This window comes from Erythrolamprus reginae, chromosome 5 (assembly GCF_031021105.1).
Source record: "Erythrolamprus reginae isolate rEryReg1 chromosome 5, rEryReg1.hap1, whole genome shotgun sequence".
Classification (NCBI taxonomy): Eukaryota; Metazoa; Chordata; class Lepidosauria; order Squamata; family Dipsadidae; genus Erythrolamprus; species Erythrolamprus reginae.
This window is the reverse complement of record NC_091954.1, coordinates 56856073-56874740: the sequence shown is the minus strand read 5'-3', so window position 1 is coordinate 56874740 and position 18668 is coordinate 56856073. Positions and strand designations below refer to the sequence as shown.

Here is an 18668-nt window from a genome sequence, read left to right as displayed (position 1 = left end):
AAAATAAACCTATTTCTCCTTTTGTCATCTGTTTTATCTAAATCAATTTGAACTGTACTGTAAGATTTTCAGGAGCCACAGTTTTACTGAGGTTTTTTTAGAAACTAAATTGATTGCTAAGCAATTACTATTTTATTTTGCTTCAATACTAAGAAACAGTTTTAACTTTAGCCAGATAGTGTGTGTGATCTCCCAGGGAATGGCACAAAAGCAACACAACCACAGGAGTCCCCTTTATTGCTCTAACTGTGCCCCCCAATGTTCCCACATTCACTACAAATCCTGGAGGAAAGTTTTCACATGCACCTTCAGAAGCCTCTGGCTGCATGTAGCCCAGCAAGCCAGGTTAACCAAACAGCAACCAAGTCAGCTCTCCAATAAGATAGATTAATCAAACAACAAACAGGGCCAGCAGTCCAATCAACCAGGTTGACCCAAATATTAACCAGGGCCAGCAGTCCAATCAGCCAGGTTAGCTAAATAGTAACTGTAATAAGAAATTCAGCGAAGCATGCAAACTGGCAAACCTTACAAGACAGAAAACAGCAATCTCCAGGCTTTGGCAAGTGAACACATATGCAGATTTAACACTTGTTCCTGACAAATGCCCCTCCCACCGGCACCTCCTTACATCTCAATCCCCATGGATGCTTTGTTAAAGGAAGTGGGACACTGTCCTCCCTCGTAGCCAGCTCAATCTGCATTGATCTTGCAGTCTCTCTTTCCTTCTTGCTGTCGGATCAGGAGTGGATAATCCTTGCTCTTTTCCTGAGCTTCCCCTGTCTATAGGCCTTACTAATTCAGAAAAGCATTGCCTGGACTACCTCTGTCCTTCCCCAATCACCTCCAAGGCCAATAGAGCCGGCGTCTCCATCTCTGTCAGTTCTTGTTCCAGCTAATCTTTCACTGCAGATTCAGACTCCGATCGGGGCATGACATAGTGTATCAATATTCCAATAATAGCATAATCCAAATCAAGAAACTCTTAAATTTAGTTGATCCATTTTGTGTACAAACAGTGTATAAGACACACATTTATTAATTGTATATAATTTATTTTCAAAGTTGGATGAGGTGATTGATGGAGTTGACACTCTGGAAGAATCTACAATGTCAGACAATGAAAAGCTCAGTAGCACTAAAGAATACATGTCCATGAAAGATTTGTAAGTATAGTACTACCAATAAGATGTTTCTCTCCTGAAACAAATTTTATGCATTTCTTTTACAACTTTCTTTCCATGTGAGTAGCAAAGTCAACAATAAGTGCAATAATTTAAAAGTTCTCCTGATTATGCATGTTGCAGGTAAGACCACCAGAGTTGGTTTCAAAACCAGAATGGCAAAAAAAATGGCAGAAAATGCAATCCTTTATTGTGCAATACATATCTAGTAGTTTATTTTATTTTATTTATTTTATTGGATTTGTATGCCGCCCCACTCCAAGGACTCGGGGCGGCTCACAGCATATACAGAAAAATAAGAATAATAGCAATCCAATTAATACACTAAAAAGCAGTCTTTAAAATTCTAATTAAAAAGAAAAAAAACCATAGTTTTACAGGAAGTGCTTGGTTCCTCAAGTTGCCTAAATGGACAATACAGCTATTTTGGATCCAGAACAACTTGGTGTAGCCAGCTGTGGATGGCCAGGTAGGGACAGCCCCTTTGCCACTGTCAAGTTGCCTTTGCCAACTCATTGCTGCCAGGTTGTTTCAGGACAACTCAACATTTCTGGTGTCCAAATGGACAGCCAGGCAGGTAAGTGAGTGAGCGAGAAGGTGAGAAGAGTGCACAGTGGTGGCAGCAGTGGCAGATGTGAGAATGGGAAGCCCCTAGCTGCCATCACTGTTATGTGATCTGTCCACCCACACATCTGTCTGCCTACCTGGCTCTGCTCACTCCCTCGCTCGTCTGCCCGCTTACCACAAAAAGTTGTCCCAGGTGCCTGCAGAAATTTGTCCCTGCAGTAAATTGCCTGTGTTGAGTTGACCTGTAATGATTTTGCAGTAGTGAGTTGGTAGAAGCAACTTGTTAGTGGCAAGGGAGTCACCTGGAGCTGGCTGCCACAGTTGGTCATGCCAAGGTGCCCTACTCTGATATTTTGTCCCTAAAAAAAATGGCACAAAGCACTTCCTTCTGAGTTCTCTTTTTGTGCTGAAATAAATCCCCCTCCCTGCTCAGAAATATTGTGAATGATTTACTCTCTATTGGTTAATTGCCCATTGCAAATAATTGGGAGAGGAGGGAGAATGAGAATTCTGAAAGCATGAGAGCTAGTGAGATAGGTCAAAGATTTAGAGGAAGAAGAAGGAGATTCAGACTGTAGGGGAAAATTCCAGGGTTCAATTTCGACTCCGGTGTTCCTCTTGTATGTTCTTTCTATTTTAAATTAATCTTTATTGCATCAGAAAATGTACATTCAGTCTTGCTGATATACTCTACAATTTTATTTCAAAAGGACTATCAGCATGTAAACATTTGATTAACTATATCTCCTGAATTCAAACTGATGTTAGATTGGAGATCAGTACCAAGTGTAAAATATAACTTCTGATATTAATACTAGCACAGTCAGAATGATTCTAATTATTACCAATAATTCTAATTGCATATTGATCACATATTTAACTCATAATCAATAAATTTCTAAAGAAATATACTGCTATTCTGTTTCTGCACTGGTTACACACTTCGTTTTCTTTTGCTATGCCTGTACATAAGCCAGTTATAAATAACACTGTGGCCAAATTCAAAAATCACATCAAATTAGAGTTAAATACAGTCAGTGAATTTAATTAGAGTTAAATACAGCCAGTGAATTTAATGTAGATCTGTTTTAAATACTCTCTATTTAATGCTGACTACATATTATTGATAAGAATGACAAAGCAAATTGTGTTTAAGCAAAACCTGCTAATAAATAAAACTTTTTTCCTTATGGCCAAACAAGAAAAGAAGTATGTGACTTTGATGTTTGCTGTATGGGCCTAACATAGCATTTAAAGTTTATTAATAACAATATTTAAAATAATATGGAAGTTGCCAGGATCTAACACTGGTTTAAAGGTATATAAGACTGTCCAAATATGGAATCACACATAATTATTTGAGCTAGAACAAGAAGCAAATAAAAATCTGGATCTTCAAATATCTGAAGGCCTAGAAAAATAAAAATTTAGGAAGAATTTTGAATTTTGAGAAAAAAACCCACAAAGCAGAACAATGCAACTTAAGTACATTTTGTTCCAAACATTTCAGTGTACTTAATATAGCTTTAATACATGTCCAAAGACTGATTTTAAAAATTCATGACTTATGGCCTTAATTTTACATGATCTGCTTTCATTCAAGTGTTGCTCTTCAGGTGATTGTCCAGAGGTTGAGAATTTTGAGGACCTGATTGATAAATGTCTTTTAATGTTAATATAATCTATTCTTTAGGATTCCAGAATTGGTGGAAATAAAGCCAAAAGATGTAAACAATGAATTAGTGATCCTTTCCCAAAATCAGACGGATATACAAGTGGCAGAAAATAGTCAACATGAACCAAAGCCATTACAAAGAACATTGGAAAAAACACCCAAACTCTTCTTTTTATCAGTGGTTCAATTGTCTATTATTCTCAGGTTAGAAATTCTTTTGAATACAGTCATTTCCTTCATGATTGTAAAATGTTGAGATCTAAAAGGAAACCTTGTCAAATTGTTCCAGTTTTAAATAGATAAACAACACATTGGTAGCTAATCAACATTTTTTTAAAGTTGGCATGTTATTTCATTATGTGAACCAGGAAGTAATGTTTAACTTTATTTTTCCATCATCTTATTCAATGAATTCACCAAAGCATAAATGTTCTTTATTTACATATTAAGGCAGGTAGGGGAAAAATAAAATGGCCCATTTTTTTCATTCTTACCTAATGCCCTCTCTTTGGCTGGGGCATGTAATTGTACTGTATATCTGTATTTGGTTTGACAGCATCTTGTACTCATGCCATATCCAAGAGGAGAAAGAGATATTAATGCTGTTTGGAATTTGGAAAAATAGAATTTTAAATAAAAATATAATTATATGGAAGGGGGCAGAAATCCAACTACAGTGATACCTCTACTTAAGAACACCTCTACTTATGAACTTTTCTAGATAAGAACCGGGTGTTCAAGATTTTTTTGCCTCTTCTCAAGAACCATTTTCCACTTACAAACCCAAGCCTTTGAAACTGTAACTGGAAAAGGCAGGGAGAAGCCTCCATGGGGCCTCGCTAGGAATCTCCTGGGAGGAAACAGGGCTGGAAAAGGCAGGGAGAAGCCTCTGTGGGGCCTCTCTAGGAATATCCTGGGAGGAAACAGGGCCAGAAAAGGCATGGAGAAGCTTTCATGGGGTCTCTCTAGGAATTTCCTGGGAGGAAACAGGGCCTCCACCATTCCTGTGGTTTCCCCAATCGCACGCATTATTTGCTTTTTCATTGATTCCTATGGGAAAAATTTCTTCTTGTTACAAACTTTTCTACTTAAGAACCTGGTCACAGAATGAATTAAGTTCGTAAGTAAAGGTACCACTTTATATGCCAAGTTAAAGGAGCCGGTGTGGCGCAGCAGGTAGAATGCTGTACTGCAGGCCACTGAAGCTGACTGTAGGTCAGCGGTTCAAATCTCATCACGGGCTCAAGGTTGACTCGAGGCGGGTAAAATGAGGACCTGGATTGTGGGGGCAATATGCTAGCTCTGCTAACATGTTGTAAGCCGCCCTGAATCTAAGGAGAAGGGCGGCATAAAAAAAATCAAACAAACAAACAAACAAACAAACAAACAAATAAATAAATAAATATTCAAATCTGTTTGCTGCAGATTTGAACTATATCTGGCTGGATGTTTCCCAGTTCAGTCTAGATAGCTATATATTTTGCTACCTATTGCTTTCAGGATATGTTTTCTATCTTAAGAATTAGCATGTGTAGGAATAGCTTGAAATTGTAAATGTTCTGATCAGACAGCTCTATATTCTGGATTCCATGCTCTCTTTCAGTACAATCACAGATGATAACCAGTTGGAACAGGTGGATATTCTCCTTCCCCAGAATAATATTATTTCCTACTTAACACTTGTAAAAGCTTCTGGATGCATATGGTAAAGTCTTTTATTTATATTTTACTAATTACTTACTGTATTTATTATTTGAACTTCTAAAAAACAGTCAGCTGAATTGTTTTGGGAGGTTGAGAATGTGTTAACTTCTTAAAATGAATCAGACAACTAAATGATCAAATTCAAATTACAGTTTTTCAACAAAGATTACATTGAAGGGACTTTAATAACACTCCTGTCGGCTTAACAAACTATATTGCTTTATCATAATTAATATGCTGTCAGGCCAAAATAAATGCATGGGTTATTTTTAGTAATGCCATCTTCTCATCACCAAATATTCTTTCACAAGAGACAGCTCCAACTAATTAATGTGCCATTGGTTAACTATTAAAAGTAGCAAAGTCACTTTCAAAATGAGTCCAACTTTTGGTGAATTTGTAGAGAAATCTACACTACTGTTTTTTGGCAATATTATGGAAATAGTTTATGACCGCCATCTCCCAAGGTATTTTACCCTCAACTTCTCAGTCATACAGGACTGGTACTCCTTTGAGGTTTCTTAATCCAGCCTAATTTAATTTTCAAATCCAGAAAAGGCCAGTCAGATGCACATCATCTATTGAGATTTTAACTTCATTAACTAAAGTCAATTAATTTGATTAGATAGTTCCAATATTACAAAAAAATATATTTCAGGTCTTTCCATAGAGTTTTGTCAGGCATGGGGGAATTGAGACATCTCCCCCTGGGCATGTTTAATTTGTGCATGGTATGCTTGTGTGTGTATCTGTTAGTATATGGGGTTTTCTTTTAAATTTTAAATGTTTTAAACTTACTCGGATTAGGGGCGGCATACAAATCTAAATAATAAATAAATAATAATAAAATAAACTTTATAAAAATTCTTTTTAAAGTCATGAAGTCTTCGGAGAGGGGCGACATACAAATCTAATAAATTGTTATTATTATTATTATTATTATTATTATTAGTAGTAGTAGTAGTAGTAGTAGTAGAAGTAGTAGTAGTAGTAGTAGATCTTTTCATTTTAATTATTTAATTAATTCTTAATTCTTTTAATTTTAACAGCTACTTATATGTTACTTTAATGGTCTTTATTTATTTAAAAATTTTAAGATTCCATGCTTTTTTATATTGTTATTTATTACATTTATCTTCTACTTGAGTAGACATAGATTCTAAATTCCCTCAAAGGGGAAAAATAGACATAATTTTTATAAGACGCAAAAGAACAGAGCTTGAAATGAAAAGGATTTGTGGATCTGATCTCAGACTCATTATATACCTACATCAAATCGTGGCAAGATGAATTTAATTAAACAGGACATCGTTATTGCTTTAAGAAGCATTGAAACAAAGTGAAATAGATTCAGATAAAGAGCTCCGCCCCTCCCTGAAAAGAAAGATAAACACTGTCTGAAACCTAAATCATGTCAAACGACATTGGGATACTGCAATGATTATCTTTGGAAAATGAAGACGTTTTCAAGGAGCTGTTGTGTAGTTAATTAAGATATGGAAATTAAGATGCATAATTTTAAGCATCAATACTATGCGCTCTATACTAGTAAAAGGAAATTGAGATATTGTATTTGCATCAGGGAGAACAAACATATGAAGAGACCAAATTGATGGACAGAGCTGTATAGTCCAGGATGCATTGTTGCTCTTGAGTATCATATCATCAGTATTAAAGTAAATTCAGCTGGCAGAAAACAATGTCAGAAGCCTAATATGGGGTTGATAATTCTTCCCAAAATAGACACCCAGGATAAAAAAATTTAAATGAACAAAAAACTTGGCAAGCTTTTAAAGTCCTACTGCCTTGATAAACCACAAGGTGTCACACTTGCTCTTCCACAGTCTTTCTCCAAATTATGAAGACACTAAGTAACAATGTTCTTCTTAACAACATTGTATTGCTTCCTTAACTTCTTCCAAAGTAGGAGGCTTGGGGGGGGGGGGGGTGTATTAATAAAACTATCATGATCCCTCAACTTTAGATTCTAATCATTCATACCTGATCAATAACTAATAATGTATAGGTCATTTACTTATTTGTTAAATTTATTTGCCACCTATCTTGCCATAGGGCAGTGTTTCCCAACCTTCATTCGCTGGCTGGGGAATTCTGGGAGTTGAAGTCCAGATATCTTCAAGTTGCCAAGGTTGGGAAACACTGCCATAGGGATTCTCCAGACAGTTTACAATAATAAAAAGGAAGAAAATGAAAGGAGTGTAAACAGAAATAAAACAATATGGAAATAAAATAAGGAGAATACATCAATATAAAAACCAGGGAGATTTTCTTTTAATAACACGCATGTGTGTGTGTGTGTGTGTGTGTGCATACACACACACACACACACACACACATGAAAGCAAATGCTTCTCCGAGTTCATTCATTGAGCATCAAGTTTTTGTTTCTGCTGCTAATTTTTGGAACCTATTGAAGTAGAGTGTGCTGCAAGACATTAAGATCAGGAGAGAGTTGTATATGACCATATAATAATTTGGTGTGGAATATTTTAATATAGCAATAGCCTTCCACTCTCCACTTGCAGACAATTTTATTTTTAATTAATTGCTCTTCCTGGTCCTAATAAATGAACAGCTCTCAGATTCATTCCATTTTCTAGACGTTTTAATGACAGCTTGACAGATATGCTGTGCAATGAAAATTCAACATGATCAGATCCCACCAACTTCAAGCAAAATTGACAACAGTGAAGGGAATGCAACTTTAAAACTGTGGTCAAAGGTGGTTTTCTCTGTTTGTTTCCAGTTCAGGTTAGATAAGAAATCTAAAATGTCTGCTGTTTGTCCCTTCTCTAATTTACTGCAGTATTTCTCAATGGAAAGACCCCTTTTGTTTAGGATGCATATTTCATCAAGGAGATTATATAGTGGCTGTGAATGATTTGCAAATCAAAGATATGGATGAAATCTTTTGGTTCATAAGTAGATCCACAAGAAAGGAGGTAAGAAATAGCAATTGAGGTAAAACCTAGCACTAAGCAATAGAATATTAGATATTTTGTCCCATCTATCCACTTATAAATTGCTAATCCACAATTAGAAATATCCAGCCATATGGTAAGTGATCATGTATCACCAATATCTCCCCATTCATCTCCCCAACTTCATTAGCCATAGGATCAGGGATGGGTTCTAATTTTTTTTACTACTGTTTCTGTGGGCCATGGCTTATTTTGTGGGTGTGGTTTGATGGACATGTGACTGAGTGGGCGTGGCCAACTTTCCATCACTCATACCCACTCATATGACACCCCCCACCAAGCCACACCCACAGGAAATGGTAGGAAAATTTTCCCTTTTTAGCAGACTCGCCCCATCCCCTGCCCCACCTGCCACCCCCAAATTGATCTTTCCTCCCGCAGCGTCACTGCCCCTCTCAGCCCCAGTACAGTGGCTGCGACTTTTATTATTAAAACCTACATGCAATAAATAAAATAACTAACCACGAATGGTGAAAATGGCACAACATGATAGACTTCTAGATACTAAGCTGCGGATGAACTGGGAAACCAACCAAGGTCAGAGCAGGCTAGGACTTGGAAGGGACCTTACTAGCAATCTTAAGAGCTACCGTTATAAGGTCCTTTGGGAAATAACTAGCAACATATATAAATGAAAAAACACTTCTATATGTTGCCACGAAAACTAAATGGGATATGTCCATACGTCATTTAGGAACTGAGCTCTGTTGGAAATAAACATAACCTTTACTTTTGGGGGTGGCTGTTTTTTTGGCAGGTTGAGAAGGAATCTGTATTCATGCATTTGTATCATGCCATGATGAAACTGGATTGGTTTTGGCTTAACATGTGAATCCAGTCATTTTATGTTTAACAAACTAAACTATGTTTAAGTAGGGCTGTGCCTGGTTGTACCCGAATCCAGCTATAAAGAACATAAGTCTGTTACAAAAAAAAATCAATTTCCAGAAGCACACACAGATAACTGATTCAGTTGGATTCATAAACTTCTTTATAAACATAGTTATATATACAGTATACAATACCACAAGTAGATTATTTCTTCAACTAAACAAAAGCAACAGAGTTAGTTTCATTTTAGCAGAGCAGACAAGCACAGCATGGGCTGAGAGTAAAGACTGGACAGAGATAGAGTGGGCTAAGCCACGCCCAACCTTAAGCTTAAGTTTCAATTTCGATTCTCTGCACAGACCCAGAAGTGATTAGCTCCCATTAGCTAAATTAGTTGCTATGTCTATTCATTGGCTGACCTTGTTAACATGGCTTTCCAAGTTCATGAATATCTTAACAAGAACCTGGCCCAAAGGCATCAAGCAAGAACTGTAGCTCCCCCAGAAGAATGGCAATAAATAGAGTAGATTTTGCCAGCAGTTAAAAACACAGGGATTTAAAAAAAAAATAATACTCTTGACTAATAACCACATGGGTAGAGTTAATAAATGGGCCAGCAGAAATGATCTTGGGGTTGGACTAAGCTATGGGGGGGGGGAGACAGACAATCCCAGACAGTAACCACAGCAGCGCTCGTCCTTGACTAAAGGGGAAAGGGGTTTTGGGGGAGTCCTTTTTGCCTTGCCGTAGTCCTGGTAGTTGCTTGTTACCCTGGCGATGGGTTCTGTGCTGCCACTACCAGCAGAAGCAAAGGCAGCTTCTCTTCTTTTAGTTTAGTTTAGTTTATTTAGATTTGTATGCCGCCCCTCTCCGAAGACTCAGGGCGGCTAACAACAATAAAAAACAATGTAACAAATCTAATATTAAAAAGTAATCTAAAAAACCCCAATTTAAGAGACCAATCATACCAACAAACATACCATGTATTAATTCTATAAGCCTAGGGGGAAGGAAGAAAAAAATTTCAATTCCCCCACGCCTGACGACAGAGGTGGGTTTTAAGGAGCTTGCGAAAGGCAAGGAGGGTGGGGGGAGCTGGTTCCAGAGGGTCGGGGCCACCACAGAGAAGGCTCTTCTCCTGGGTCCCGCCAAATGACATTGTTTAGTCGACGGGACCCGGAGAAGGCCAACTCTGTGGGACCTAACCGGTCGCTGGGATTCGTGCGGCAGAAGGCGGTCCCGGAGATATTCTGGTCCGGTGCCATGAAGGGCTTTATAGGTCATAACCAACACTTTGAATTGTGACCGGAAACTGATCGGCAACCAATGCAGACTGTGGAGTGTTGGTGTAACATGGGCATGCCTTGGGAAGCCTATGATTGCTCTCGCAGTTGCATTCTACACGATCTGAAGTTTCCGAACACTTTTCAAAGGTAGCCCCATGTTGAGAGCATTACAGTAGTCGAGCCTCGAGGTGATGAGGGCATGAGTGACTGTGAGCAGTGAGTCCCGGTCCAGATAGGGCCGCAATTGGTGCACCAGGCGAACCTGGGCAAACGTCTGCACAGTGGCTTTGGCCTCATAAGTCTTTCCCTTCACTCAGCTGGAGCTCAGCCCGTCGATGAACAGATTGGCTTTGCAAATCCCTCCCGCCCGTTGGCCCCTTGCCTTCTTGTGGAGGTCAGCAGGCCATCTTGAGGGTGAAGAGGAGTACAACCTAGAACACACACAGCCAGACATATGTAGGGCACTACTCTTAGTACAAACTACCACAGTCAAATCTTAGAAAGCTTATCGTGTCCCACACTTGACACAGTGTCAGTTCTCAATCAGAAATTCTTTTCTAGAAGATTTATCCCCAGTTTTCTCCTTCAACATCCTCTTTTCCTGCCAAAATCCCCCTCCTGGGAATCTACGAATAGCTCCTCTCCCAGTAATAAAGCTTCTTTATTTTTTTCCTCTTTCAGCCTACCACTTCGTAAGATGATTGGCTAACCAGAAATCTCCAATAAGATGCATGTCTTGCAGCCTTCCCATCCCACGTCCTGCCCCACCTTCACCCCCAAATTGCACCCCACTGTGCAAGAGATGCATCTTACCAGGACTGGCATCTCTGAATCTTGCAGCGCTTTCAGGGTTTTCTTTAAAAAAAAAAAAAAGCCTATTCATGCAAGCTTGAAAACTTTTGGATGTGAAAAAAATGTTTATCTTACTAATCCCAAAAGAACAAGATAAACTGTAAGATATAAAACTATAATCACCATTCCTCCTTTTTTCTACCCCAAGGTAAAACTGACAATAAATCGACTCCCAAATTCAGAGATTTTGCATGTTCCAGGATGCAAGTGTCCATAATAGCATAAAAGAACAGTGTAAGTATATCATAAGACTATATCTTTTTCGTGTACTTAACAATCAGCCAGGGCACAATCAGATTTACTTTGTTGTAGTTTCACTGGCTTGTTATTCTATCTGCAGAAGGAAATCAAGGAACATATGAGCTCAGTGACAATTATTCAGTTCGCCCATCTGCCAATTGATCTCTACAAGTTCATTCTCCTTTTCTGATCATTATTTTCTGTGAAAATATTTTAAATGATATAATAAAAAATTAATACAATCATGTTAAATTATTATATAATTTTCTCAATTTAGCATAGTTAACTTATGAAGATTTACATGGAACTGAAAAAACAGAAAGAACTTTGGAAAGATAGGGTTTTGCTCTAATCTCATGAATGGAGCTTCCCAAAGCACCATTATTTGATTATAAACATGTAGGAAGGATTCATCTTTTTTTTACTTTTATTTCTTTTGATTATTTACACTAAAAGTTATAGGTGTCAACACTATTCAATCACTTCACTTTGTGATAATAAAATTGGGACGTAATGTTATTTGATACCTTCCCATTTTTTTCTTACTGAGGTTCTCACGTGTTTCCATTTGATAATTTAAAGAGACTAAATATAATATGAACTATATAATATCAGGCCTTTAGTTATCATTGCAATTTAATATTTTTTAACCATACTTGTTTTAAAAATACAGGAAAAACATTTTGAAGAAAATAAATTTTAATAGTTAAAATACATTTGGGAACTTCTGAAAAATTATTAAAGTAATACAATTAACTGGGTGGCAATATGAATAGCTAACATATTTTTTGTGTTTCTTGTTTGAACATGATACCTTAGCAGTGTCCGAGATTAAGAATGAATAAGTGTATTGGTTTTATAAAAACAAAATCAACAATTCAATATGAACAAACTTAAAATACCAAAGACAGAAATGTAGACAATATGCAAAATAAAATAAAAAATAGGGAACTTGAATATCCTATATTGCAAAATCTATGGTTCTGGATTCTAAGGAATGTTAAGTATGACTAATTTAATTAATCTAATTCTTTTTTAGGTATATTGGATACTTCAACAGATCTTCAAAAAAAGATTATCTTTTTATGCTGCAGATAAATGTTAACCAAGTTCTTGTAAAAAAATTAAGGTTAATTTTCCTCCATGTATTTTTAATTATATTTCAAAAATCTGGAATTATTTTAATTTATACTGATCTTTAGGTGAATTTTCCTAACACTACTGCCAAATTATATATGTCAGGAAGGATTCATGTGTCTCCAGTTTTGAAGTAAAATATGATAGTTCTTGGTCTTTGAATTTGTTTTGTGTTGATCCAAAAATAAGAGCTAGTATGTTTGATATGGTATAGGACTAATTCATAAAAATTGAACTATAACCATGTGTACCAATATATTGTTTTGATACTAGAGAAACATATGTAAAGTTAATTGTACAGTGCATGTTGTAAAATGGCTTTCCCCTATTTTTTACTATTTACCTTCTTCTGGATATCTGTTTCTTTCTTTCCCTTTTTAGTTTGTATTGTTTAATTTCTAAGTGCAGTACATAGCTCATGGTTTTAAATAAGAATAAAATGTTTTGTTCTTACATGTCATTATTTATACTGTTTACAAAACTCAATAAAATTTATTTTTAAAAAGAAATATAAATTCCCAGGTAACTTTGTCCATCTTCATCTTCTTTTTTACTGTTTTTTCCAAAATTTGCAAGATATACTTTAGGATGGGCATTTCTTCATTATAGCCGAGAGGTGTTCAGGATAAAATAACAGACAAATTGACACATAGTATACCAAGCATTAATCTGAAAAATCTGGATTTGTCAACCTGTGATCCGAATAGAGTGTTACTTGGAACCCTGACACAGCCCAGCAGTCCAGAAGGCACTGCATTAACAATCTAGGCAAAATTAATATAGCAGAGCTCTATTAGTAATGCATATTTAAAACTATGAGACGTATATAGCTAAATTCAATCATTCACTGACATTGTGGTCAGTGAGGGTCCTAAAATAGGGAGAGAGGTAACTGTGTCCTCTTGAGCTGCAAGATTAATAGATCTGATTAATCCATTGGCTTGACAAGATTATGTCAAATTTTATTTTAAAATTGTGTAAGATTTCTGTTATGAACTTTGAGGTCAGCAAACTAAGGAGAAGGTAGTAGCAATAGCAGTCATAGCACAGTCAACCACCAAAAGTAGGAAAACTGACTTGGGAGTAGCAAACAGTCAAGAAGAGAAGCATGAATGTTAAAAACTACTATCAGTTTCAGTGACAGATAGAAAAATATCACACGTTTTGAATCTTTAGCAAGATAGGTGGCTATAGTGAGTGCCCTAGCTTTGGAAATTCACCAAGTGAGATCCTGAATGGGATTACCTCAGGGATTGTCACAAAGACAAGGGAGTCAAGCCACAAAGAAGGAGTAAAGAACGAGTCAAGCTAGTCTCCAGAACATCTGAGGGCAAGATAAGAAGCAATGGATGGAAGGGGAACCTAGAACTAAGAAGATATTTCCTGACAGAACAATTAATCAATGGAGCAACTTGCTTCCAGAACTTGTGAATGCTCCAACACTGAAAGTTTGTAAGAAGAGAGTGGACAACCATTTGTCTGAAGTAGTATAGCACCATGATGGCAAACCTATGGCCGACAACCTGCCTTCCATTGAGGACCTGTATACTGCACGAGTCAAAAAGAGGGCGGGGAAAATATTTACTGATCCCTCACATCCTGGACAAAAACTGTTTCATCTCCTACCCTCAAAACGTCGCTACAGAGCACTGCACACCAAGACAACTAGACACAAGAACAGTTTTTCCCCCGAACACCCTCACTCTACTAAACAAATAATTCTGTCAACACTGTCAGACTTTTTACTAAATCTGCACTTCTACTCTACTAGTTTTTCTCATCATTCCTATCATTCTTTTCCTCCCACTTAGGATTGTATGACTGTAACTCGTTGCTTGTATCCTAAGATTTTTATTAATATTGTTTCTTCATTGCTTATTTGACCCCTATGACAATCATTAAGTGTTGTACCATATGATTCTTTACAAATGTATATTTTTCTTTTACGTACGCTGAGAGCATATGCACCAAGACAAGTTCAGGTACCTCTAGCTGATTTAGTTTGGTTAAGAGAATGTTCAGTATGATGATGTTGAATGCTGAACTGAAGTCTGCAAAGAGGACCCTAGCATAGGTCATTGGAGATTCAAGATGTTATACGATGTAGTGTAGAGCCATATTAACAGCATCATCTGTCGATCTATTTGCTTGGTATGTAAATTGCAAGGCGTCTAACAGTGGATCCGTGATGGTTTTCAAGTGGGACATCACTAGCCTTTCAAATGTTTTCATAACTACAGATGTTAGAGCAACTGGTCTGTAGTCATTCAATTCCTTGATGGAGGGCTTCTTCGGCACTGGGATGATAGCAGAGCATTTGAAGACCTCCAAGGTCCCTTCCAACCCAGTTATTCTATTCTATTTTATTTTGTTCTGTTCTACTCTACTCTACTCCTTGACAAAGAGGTGATTATTGTTACCTCCAATCTGGACTGCTGTGATGCAGTCTAACTATTTCACATGATGTTGATTCAAATGTTTAATAACATCTATAAGGACTGTATTTTAACACATATTTATAAAACTAATGTTTTAAATCAGGTCGAAGATGAACCATGTACACCATCTTGCTTACCAGACTGGTTACATTGACACCCTAGGAATAGGAGGACAATAACTCTGTAATTTCATAGCAGCTAAACTTTAGTGGCATGCTGCGTCTGATCCTTAAAAGTATTTCGCTATCATTGTTTGAAGCTATTCTCTATGTGTGTGGGGGTGGGGGAAGGTGATTTTCTCTGTGTGTGAATTTATATTCCTGTACATGGGATTGTTTCAATTGTTTAGATGAAAGTTGTCAGAATTTGCATGCATCCTAAGTGAAATGCAGTTTAGTGGAAGATTAGATATTATTAACATCTGCTAATTAGGAATGTAAATGTCAGAAATTGTTTTGTTCTGTTGCTTGGCAAATGTTCCATCCTGACATCTTCCTAACTAATTAAACCTCATTTTTATTTAACTGTCACACCAGTCATCTTTTTTAAAATCCCTCCTGCTTAGAAATATGAGGAGTTATAGATTTAATTACAAGCACACATTAGATCATGACTTCCTTCTCCCAAGTCGTCTTTCAGCTGCTTTTGTTCTTCAAAATATCTTTTGTTATCACTGCTTCATATCTTATACTCTACCAGTGATAATTGTTTCAATTGTTTCATTAATAACACAATGAAAAATAGTTCTGTTTTGTCATTTCTATGAATGCATGGCTGGTACAAATAATTGCTCCCTGGAAACTGTTAATGCCCCCCCCCCCACTTTTAATATCAGTGTTATTAGGGGGTTAAATCAAGAAACCAGCAATGGACTAGAAAGCAGCTGTGCTCATGTTTAGAATGTAAATCAAGACACTATTCATTCCTCATTTACAAGCAAGCAAGCAAGCAAAACATTCCATAATTATATCTAATACAAAAAAAATTCCCCTTATTCATCATTTCATTTAAAAAAAAATCCAAGTTGTTCATCATGCCAAGTGATAAAAATAAAATTAGAAAATAAAATTGATTTGATAGCTAAATTAACTTTTAATATCATTTCTGGAAAGTGATTGTTCAAAGTTCAGCTTCTATGTTATCTTTTGCTAGCTTAGAAGCAAAATGAATCCTTTTTGCCGAGAGATTTGTGGGATTCTGTAAGGAATTTGCTTGAAGCAAGTAAAGAAGCATAATATTTCCATGTATTTTGCTTTACATAAGTACTTATTTTAGAGCTGCTCTATCAACACAGTTATACTGCCACTCATGTAAAAGGAATGAAGTTGTTCACAAGAGTGGAAAATATTTGTTCATGTCTAGGTATTCATAATGATAAAAAGATGAGAGTGTATAAAAAACAGAAGACCAACACATGTAAAATAGAAAAGGTTTTTCAGGTATATTTGCTGAATTGTATTTGCTGAAAAAGTAGAATTGTCTTAGTAATAATAGTTTTCTATAATTTTAATAATTTCTGCTGAGTAATCAAACTTATAATTTCTATTATTAATCAATTTTCACATCCCAATCACATTATTCTGATTTTATCATCGGATGAACAATTTTTCTCCTTAAGTATGTACCCAAATTTAAAAGAAAACTGTGAACTAAATAGACAGAACATGATCTGAAATATTACAACAACCTACATACTCAATGAAAGTAGAGATGAAAAACGGTGAACATGCAATTACACCCTTGGAACAATAAAAGTAAAAACTGAAATCCCTTAATGCATGGATAATGACCCTCTGGGAGGGAGGGAGAGAAGGGGAAAGAAAAAGATTGAGTAGCCCTATTCTTGCTGAGTTTTCCAAGATTTATAGATGGTTAGATATTTGATGGACCATTTAGACTAAGTTACTTGGAACTTAGTGGTAGTAGTCTGATTGAAAACAACTAGAGAAAGCATTCTTTCTCATACAAGAAGCTAACTGGGGAATAAAAATAATGGTGCCTCATCCTTACTTATTAAATGCTTTTTAAAAATAAGTTTTGTGAATAGACAATTCCATGCTGAGATTTATTAGGGGAAAGGAATTCTATCAGAAGTAAACACAGTTTACCATCTTGTTATTCCAAACTTACAAACTCTACTTGTGGGAGATAAGTCTGAAAAAGAATCAAGATTTTCAGACACAAAATGCAGTTTACAGAGGGGAGGATGGTAAGAAGCTGGCAGGAAGAATACACCAAAAAGTCAGAAAAGGGCAAATAAGAAATTTGGCTTGCAAGCTAAAATGCAACTATGTTGTTTTGGATTGTTGAAGAAGTCAACGTTTTAGGATCACACTGGACCAAAACAGAAGAGTTGGCATGGGCCAATATGCAGACAGGAATGATGTATGGGATCCCATCTATCCAAAACAGATATCCAGGAGAAGTGGATATGAAGGAAAAAGATCCAAATTTTGCTAGTTATGAAATATTTCCAAATATTCCAAAGTTCTAACAGATCTTTGATTAACTCTGGAAAATTAATTGCAGCTACCTTTTAGGGCAGGCATAATGCGAATCTCTGGAAGGTTACTCATGAATCCATGTACAGTGATACCTTGTCTTACGAACTTAATTGGTTCCGGGACGAGGTTCGTAAGGTGAAAGGTTTGTAAGATGAAACATTGTTTGCCATAAGAATCAATGTAAAAGCAAATAATGCATGCAAACCCATTTGGAAAATCCAGCTGCGGGGAGCAGAGGAAGCGGAGGGCAGGGAAATGGGGCGGCTCCACTGTTCCCCACCTCAAGTGCAAGCAAAAGGAGGTGGGGAATTCCGGCAGGGAATTCCCATGCAAGCAAATGGGAAATCCGGGCAGTGATAGTCACAAGGCAGGGAAAACCCTTCGGCAGTCAGAGAGCGCAGGCGCAGTAAGAGCGCCCACAGACCCGAGCTCAGGTTCATAAGACAGAAAGGGTTTTTAATACGAGGCAAAGAAATCTTAAACCCCGGGTTCGTATCTCGAAAAGTTCGTATGACGAGGGGTTCGTAAGACAAGGTATCACTGTATTTAAAAATCCTGAAGATGTGGCAATTCACCCATTTCTTTGACAAGAATATACTGACACCCATTTCTTTTTTTCTTTGTTCTCACCTGGGTTTGTTACCTCTGTTATAATTTTTTCTTTTATGTTTTTGAGTTTTCTGTATTGCTTCTTATTTTTAATAGTTTTTAATAATTTGTAACCCACATAGAATTATTGGTATTTCAGCAGCATATAAATTATTATTAGTTTCCTGGTTGAGAGAATGATGTCTAGCTTCACTATGACGTCTAGCTTCACTATGCTAAAAATAATGAAAAAATTGGAATAATTTATAGAAAGATCATAGAAAGATAATCTCTAGTGCATTTTGTCTGATCAATGGTTATGATGAAAAGGATTTAAAATATTGTGCACATTTACATAAATGTATGATTTATAAATACATATTTAATACTGTACTGTGATCAGATTTTCCAACTCCAGAAAGAATTAAAACGGATTAAAAGATGAAAGTCGGTGCTGGCTTGCACAGAGATAGCTTGATGGCCATTAACCTTGCAGGGTTTAGACAACAGTTATTAGTAATTATGTGGATGATAGAACTGTTGATGAAAGATGGCAAAACCTAGATCGACACACAAATAAAAACATTATACCAGTACTTCAACAGGAGACATATGAGATCAAAGGCAATATAGAAACTTGAAATTATAAATGCTTGGTTT

General features: G+C 36.5%; 1 protein-coding gene across 1 annotated transcript in view; it reads left to right on the top strand.

Moving 5' to 3' along the window:
* The window catches only part of PLEKHS1 (pleckstrin homology domain containing S1), a 28525-nt gene extending 15538 nt beyond the window's left edge, over positions 1-12987 (top strand). Inside the window, exons 10-15 of the mRNA XM_070754009.1 lie at positions 1066-1166; positions 3445-3630; positions 5030-5131; positions 7958-8093; positions 11250-11335; positions 12381-12987. Coding sequence (XP_070610110.1) covers positions 1066-1166; positions 3445-3630; positions 5030-5131; positions 7958-8093; positions 11250-11318 — 594 coding nt within the window. The 3' untranslated portion in view covers positions 11319-11335; positions 12381-12987. The remainder of the gene's footprint in view (positions 1-1065; positions 1167-3444; positions 3631-5029; positions 5132-7957; positions 8094-11249; positions 11336-12380) is intronic.
* The last annotated feature ends 5681 nt before the right edge of the window (positions 12988-18668 follow it).